Raw genomic sequence first — 7,825 nt, 5'->3', positions numbered from 1 at the left:
CATCCTTTTGAGTAAACTGAAAAAAAAAAAAAAACAACAAAAAAGAAGTTACAGTTTTCTTTTTTTTCTTTATTAGCTTGTTTTCAGTTTGTCTTTATTAGGTCTTATTTATTTGGGAAACTGATTCTTCTCTCAGTTAAAGAGTAAAATTTTTGCCCTTAAAATATTTAAATTATCACTTTGGCTGAATAAATGACATTTATAGTAAACTTATGATCTTGTTTTATGACAAGTGGTTTAGAACTTTGATATTTGACAAACTTTCCATGATAAAAATTCTAAATTCAGTCTTTTTGACCTCAGACTAGGTTCTAAAAAAAATTAGAGACATTGAAAGTCCAAGAGAGGAGCATCCAGCTTATGTGGTATGTTAAAACTATGTCAGAAATAGTCAAATATGAAATGGTGTTTGTTTCTGAGTTCTATCTATATAAAGATATTTTTAATATGTGTTCCAAAATTATGTGAGATTCCTAAAATTATGATGTCTTGATGTATGTTATTAGTAATAATTATGGTTATTAAGTTAAAGTGTTATGTACCCCACCCCAATTTTTATCCAAATTTCTTTGTCCATTTTCTCTTTAACCATGACAATTCTAGGACTTTCGTCATACACAGACAATTATTGTTTAGCTTCAATTCCTCTCTAAAAATGGTAACTAACTGACTATAGTTCAAAATTTTCTTCTTTAAGGAAATTCATAGAAAAAGGCTTTTACAGATACTTTTAAATAGAAATGCAGACAATAACTTAGGATATCATACTATGAGAAGAAAACTTCCAACACTTTATTTAAAAGGTGATGCATTTGTGAGGATTACTAACCCAACCTCAAGTAGAACAAAAATTATTAACATGGGCTCAGTGCCTGTACCTCAGCGAGTAGGGCTCTGGCCACATACACTGAAGCTGGCAGGTTTGAGCCCGGCGTAGGCTTGCTATAAAACAACAATGACAATTGGAACAAAAAATAGCCAGGCGTTGTGGTGGGCACCTATAGTCCCAGCTACGTAGAGGCTGAGGCAAGAGAATCGCTTAAGCCCAAGAGTTTGACGTTGCTGTGAGCTATGACACCATAGCACTCTACCTAGGGCGACATAGTGAGACCCTTTCTCAATAAAATAAAATAAAATAAAATAAAATAAAAATTAATAACATAGAACTAAACCACGTTTTTCATGACTTTTGCTTAAACATTGCTAATCCTTTTTGTGTTTCATTTTCCAGAAGTCAAAAAAACTTTTATCCCTCCTTTGGATCAATATCTTACAATAAATTGGTAAAGTTTATTTGTGTAAACAATTGGAAACATGAATTTTCCCTTTACTTGATTTCTCCAACATTTGCAAATTATCATATTATTACATTTTATGGCAGTATAATGTAATTATATTGTACATAATGTATAATCATAATATAATTTTAAAGAATAATTATAAAGTATAATTATAATGTTATTATACTGCCATAAAAGGTAATAATACATTTTATTATTGTATTTATAATGCGATAATATTATTGTATAGTCTGTTTTCTAAAAGTACAGAATTGGAGATGCTGGAATGGCATATTTTTAGAAAGGAACAGACTGCTTTAAAGAACTAGTTTGACTTTATAAGTTTGATTTTCAAATCTTTGAAAAATTTGGCCTGATACCTCAACTATAACATTTCCTGATCTGTGGTAAGTAAAGAATGTCACTTTCTGACAATTTACTTTGGGACCTCGAGAAAAAAGGAATTAACCCAGTTCATATAGGTATCTACAGGCAGTTAACTCTTTGGCTTAGCTCAAGAGCCTTTAAGTCTAACCTAAGATTCTTTATTTAAAAAATATTTCAACAAAGCTTATTATCTATTTCTTATTTTGAAATTTACTATTTATTTATTTTAAAGCAATATTTTCTAAAGGAAAACACATATGGCCTATGATTAACAATTGTTATTATGTTCTGCAGCATTTTAGTTACAAATTTCTAGATAAGAAAAACGACTTCACTGTTCGTATCTTAAGTGGATATTAGTTTCTTTCTCTAGGGTTTTGCTCAGAGGTGTTTTAGTTATTAAAGTCATCACTTGCTTGGAACAAGGACACTGGTAGTCACAGGAGAGGAAAAGGGTGGTAGTTTGCCGTGGACACTGAAGGAGAGAGATCCTTGTAAAGAAAGATGTTCTTTTGGATGAATACCTAACTTTTCAATAGCAAATTTATAGAAGTGAAGCAGGACATTGTGGTGGAATAGTCTGGTTTCTGTCTACAGCAGACCCTGAGAATGATTTTGAGTGTTATGTTTGTTTGGAATGTGTACTGAATAAAGGGAAAAGAGAGTGTTACTATGGGAAAGGAAGGTAGTATGTGACAGAAGTTTTCTTAACTTAGAGTAATAACTGGAGCTTAACATTGTTGAGTGAGTCTGGTAAATGGGGCAAAACACCATATTCAGAACTTCCTCCTGGTAGGGCCAAAATTGCTGGGTTATACTAGTACTATATACTGAGATTCCGTGGTGGAGGCCCATCCTGGTGATAATTATTTAGATATTTCTTGACTGCCACGCATAGTAGAAGCAAAAAGTTCTAGGAGAAAAAAGTCCCATAGATAGTGATACAAATACTAGTTGTCCACAGTTCAGTCAGTATTTCAAGGGACAAGGGCAGGGCAAAATGACCTTGTGTGACAGTGCAGATGAGTGGTAGGGATACTGTGCAAAATGTCAAACCCATTCGCCGACCTAGGAACAAAAAGAAATCAAAGCATCAACTAGGCTTAGCAGTTCAGAAAGAATGAAAGGGACGGGTTATGTATATATAAATACACATGCACAACATTTGTGTTTATGTATGTGTAGGTGTGTGTTCAGTTATTTTATTTTTGAGTCTGGAGTTCTGTATTGGGGAAGGTCATCCTCTTAGACTGAGTGCACAGGTGCACAGCTGCAAGAAGGATACACCTGGAGCATTGAGGGAGGAAGGGGACACCTGCCTCGCCAGCCAGATCAACTCAGGTGATCAGTGGGGTGACAGCTGTTTCAGTCAGATTGCTTTACCACCATGCATTGTTGCGTGAGGTTTCTTGTGAGTGGTTGGTGATGCAAGGTGTAGATTTGCATTGAAATTGTATAAAATAAATGTGGATACCGCTCGTTATGGCAAATAGCCAAAATCTTTATTTCTTCCCAGCTTAAATAGCCAGTGTTGCATATACATGTTGTTAATGAATATTCATACCACTACCTCACTAACATATTGTAAAAAACAGATTAACTTTTCAAGTGAGACACATTCTTCTAAGTTATCTTTTATACTCAAAACAGTAGCCATGAAAAAGCAGACTGTTAACTCCCTAGCCCACTTCTTGATAGATACGGAAACTACTATGGGGAAAAATGTCTGATTGTTTGCCTGCTCTTTGCAGCCTCAGGCCATCTGGAGGCAGTAACTTAATCTTGCAAAACCACAATTTAGAGGTCCTGGTGACATGCCAGTGATGCGCTTATACACCTTAGCCTCCTGGCCTGAGCACAGGAATTTTACCTTCTTAGTGCCAAGTCAAATGGAGTGCTGCCTCAGTGTCTCCTGAATTGTGCCAGGCAAGATTTGTACCTGCTCACTCTCAGAAATGGCAGAGGCAAAGACATATATAGGCTTTTTGCCTATAATGCACCTTCATCTTGAAGCCATTTTTATTTATTTATTTTTTTTTTGAGACGGAGCCTCAAGCTGCCACCCTGGGTATAGTGCTGTGGTATCACAGCTCACAGCAACCTCCAACTCCTGGGCTCAAGCGATTCTCCTGTCTCCACCTCCCAAGTAGCTGAGACTTGTAGCCTGCCACAAGACCCGGCTATTTTTTGGTTGCAGCCAACATTGTTGTTTGGCGGGCTGGGGCTGGATTTGAACCGGTCAGCTCAGGTGTATGTGGCTGGTGCCTTAGCCGCTTGAGCCACAGGCACCGAGCCTTGAAGCCATTTTTAAGAAAAACAAACTAACAAACCTGAAGTGCTTTAAACTGCGTTGTTCACAAGGTAGATAGTAAACATTAGTTACTATTTAAAGAGTAAAATTCTACATGGAAGTTTGTTATACTAAATAAGTTTACCTTTGGTTTGCTCATATCTCCCCATTTTCCAAGTAACCTTTGGAGACGACTTTGATATTCAAACAAACAAACAAAAAAACCCTCCCCTTCACCTTTTTTTTAGTGCTGGTCAAGGTGTTAGCATTACAAATGTACTGTGAGGATTTCCTGTGATTTAGTTCCTGGAACAAACTGAAAGCTTTGTGATTTGCTTTGCTGCTTCTTATCTGTGCCACACCAGCATATCTCACCAATAGATGATTAAGGAGCATCATTTAAATACAGAAACTTTTATTTCTCTTTCAATGTTGAATTTTTTTGTGGTCAAAATTAGGATTCTTTAACATCCAGCTCAGCTCCCATGCTCTGACAACCGTTCTTCCTGAACAAGCAGACGTCGTGTCTTCTCTGCATTGACCTTGGTACATCATTTCTCATGGCAGGTATGTGTGACCCTAGTCACAAAATTTTAAAAAAAGGTAACCAGAAAAGGTGTTTCACGGATTGGCTAATTTGGGGGCAGCATTTTAATAGAAAGGACATTGTTAACAGAGGATATTTTTAGGCCTTTCATGTGTATCGGCACTTTCCACATTCATCTCATTTTCCTGCTTCTTGATTCTGTAACCTAGACATGAGTTTGTGAAACTTTTCCAACGGTTCCAAAAAGTGACTCCAGGGATATCTCTAAATTCTGAGTGGGAATCAAACTGACCTGGTTAAATTGTGAGCAACGTAATTTAAATAAATAGAGAATGCCAAACATTAATGACATAATGCTTAAAAGTTTTTGTAAAGTTTATTCTTTGTGTTATGATATCCAAAAATTACACTGATTAACAGTTTGACACTTATACTATTGTTAACAACAGCATCACTTCTTGAGTGGGCTAACATTAATGTAGAATCTCCTAATGTTAAAATGTTTTAGGGAAAAAGCCTTTCAGCAAATAATTTTGAGTATGAGTAAATGTAATATTCTTGGAAAAAACTTGTTTATATTCATAAGTCAATGTACTCTGAAGTGAGCCCAGGCCCCCAAGATATTACCCATTTGTTGGTTGTAGAACCAGTCATCACTCCAAGTCCAGACTGTTCCTACGCTTTCTCTTCCCTGTAATAATTCAACAAACCTGTGGGCAACTAGATGTTTATCAGAGCAGAGCCTGTCCAAGATTAGGAGAAGGCACATTCCTAAGTAATATTATTGTAAAAATGATAGAATATGTTAAGTGAAAGAGTCTGGGCCTAAGCATACTCATTTGATTTCTGGCTTGGATACATACTAGGTTTGATACCTTGAGAAAATAAGATTATTATTAGACTATGTTTTCTCATCTACCTAGTAGTTTTATGCTATCTTCTGATTCTGTTGAAAGAACATAAGTAAATATCTGTTATATAAGCCCATATAACACAGATTGGTGCTTCTTGATTTCTTCTTACCCCAGATCTTATGTTTGTCAATTTAAAAAACATGTGTAAGCTGTGTGCAGTGGCTCATGCCTGTAATCCTAGCACTTTGGGAGGTCCAGGCAGTCAGATGGCCTGAGCTCAGGAGTTCTAGACTAGCCTGAGCAAGAGTGAGACCCCTTCTCTACTAAAAATAGAAAAATTAGCCAGGCATTATGGTGGACGCCTGTAGTCCTAGTTACTCAGAAAGCTGAGGCAGGAGGATTGCTTGACCCAAGAGTTTGAGGTTGTTGTGAGCTATGATGCCATGGCACTCTACCAGCGTGACTGAGTGAGATTCTGTGTCAGAAGAAAAAGGTGGTAAATCTACATTATTGAGGCAAAGCTGAGATAGAAGAAAGTGTATGGATAATCACACTGAAGAACAAGGTACACAGCACAAAAATGTTTATAGTGGGTAAAGTCCTGATGGAATGTCTTCATCTTTTAGAGTTTTATTCATGAGTTAGCTATTGTCAAATGCAAGAACTTTTTGGATGCTACTCACTGAGCTCTGTTTTTGAGAACTTCAGCGTCTGTGTTTGTCCTTTACAAATTGTTGTTGTCTTTCTCTACAGTGTTTCAGACCACTCTGTGGAAGTTAATTTCCGGGACTTTAGGACTAATATGCCTTTCGTTGGTGGCTACTTTGGGAATTTTGTTGAACAATATTTGTAAGTTTTTCTATAGCAGTCAATGCAAAAATAAAAACTTTAAGGATATAATTTAATAATAAAAATTTCTATAGGCTAATAATAAAAATTTCTATTTCATTTCTATGGGCTTTGCCAGAGCTGGTGTGGCTAGCTCAGCCCCATGTCTTGGTGTGGGCTCAGGATTCCCCTTACCACCAACACACTCATGTTCTCTTTCTTTATTTCATTCACAAATTACTATTCCCAAAGCCCCACATCCATCCCTTCAATGATGTCATTTTCCTCCTCACAAGCCCTGAGTGTAGCCTCCCTGCCCCACCCATCTCGCATAGAGAGGAAGTGACCACTACTGTGATGAGTGCTCACTTGTCTGGGTCACAGTGAACCATTATTTCATGCGACCCTCACAGCTCTGCCTGACAGATAGACTCTCCATTGTGTAGAAGGGAAACTGAGGCTCAAAAAGATCAAATCACCAAGTAACATATTATCTGTATGTTGTGGAGCTGGGACTCAATCTCTATTCTGCCTGAATCCTTACACAAGAAACCAACCAGCCTGCAGTCCACAGGCTTCAGAACAGTCTGAACACCTTAGCCTTTCCCGATTTCCAGGTTTTACTCCCTCATGTTGCCATACATCAATCCCTCCTTTTAATCAAACGTGTCCACTCACCTCCCGATCCTCACCACTTCTCCCAAGTCTGGGGCCTTCTCTTTTGCCTTTGTATCTTTCCTTGTATTTCTCTCCAAGAAGTTGCCTTCCCCCTCTTTCCCACCCATTTAGAATTCACCTTCCCTAGATTTCTGTTTAATTTCATTGCTATCATAGTCTTTCCTGATTATCTCACAGAAATAGTGTATCTTCTCAGGTTTCTTTGATATCTACTTAATCATTAGATTATTGCCTTCTGTGCCCTCATACATTTTAACTTTTGGCCATTCTGCCAACTATATTATGAGTCTCTTGTGGTCTAGCCTGTGATTCATATTTCTTTGTATTCCCACATGCTTGGTACAAGACATTATAAGAAGTTAGGCAATACTAACCGGTCCGTGTCTTTCTCCTCTAAGGTGCTATATTAGGAGTCATGATAATTTGTAAAGAGTTTTCTCCCCTTGGTAAAATATTAATTTGATCTTAAGATTCAAATCTTGGGACTTTCCTATTTGAATTGGTCACTTCCAAGGGTCAGGATAAAGATTTTAAAATTCTAAGATTATAGATAAAAATATTGGGAAATATCTTCACTAGCATATATGTAGTTTATCTCCTAATAAACATACTAATAAACACAAAGGGAATTTATTAGTAAATCCTACTATATAGGATATTTTATTGATACACATATTGATATACGGCATATATATATGAGAATAATTGTTCATAGCAGCTAAAGAGACATAAAATCTGTTTTAGAGGACCTTAAACTTATTACCCATTACTCTTCACTTTCTAGTAGATTTTACAATATTATTTTATATAACAAATAGAAGTTACTGGAAGACAAAATGTTTTTGGAGAATGTGGAGAAATCACAAAGGCTTTTGTGTTGGGGGATTAGAGCTTGGGTTCTAACTGACATTGCTTTGAAAATTTCACAAAACTTTGGAGATGATAAATGTTTACAATTTGT

The 7,825-nt window shown here is 36.6% G+C and overlaps 1 protein-coding gene across 1 annotated transcript in view; it reads left to right on the top strand.

The window, feature by feature from the left end:
* LOC100965794 (natural killer cells antigen CD94-like) overlaps nucleotides 1–7,825 on the top strand; it is a 23,170-nt gene that overhangs the window by 10,670 nt on the left and 4,675 nt on the right. Inside the window, exons 2-3 of the mRNA XM_023508957.1 lie at nucleotides 4,416–4,524; nucleotides 6,112–6,207. Coding sequence (XP_023364725.1) covers nucleotides 4,518–4,524; nucleotides 6,112–6,207 — 103 coding nt within the window. The 5' untranslated portion in view covers nucleotides 4,416–4,517. The remainder of the gene's footprint in view (nucleotides 1–4,415; nucleotides 4,525–6,111; nucleotides 6,208–7,825) is intronic.

The sequence above is a fragment of the Otolemur garnettii genome, unplaced genomic scaffold (assembly GCF_000181295.1).
Source record: "Otolemur garnettii isolate 467f Iridium unplaced genomic scaffold, OtoGar3 scaffold00299, whole genome shotgun sequence".
Lineage (NCBI taxonomy): Eukaryota > Metazoa > Chordata > Mammalia > Primates > Galagidae > Otolemur > Otolemur garnettii.
The sequence above is the reverse complement of the archived record's forward strand: the minus strand, read 5'-3'. Positions and strand labels throughout refer to the sequence as shown.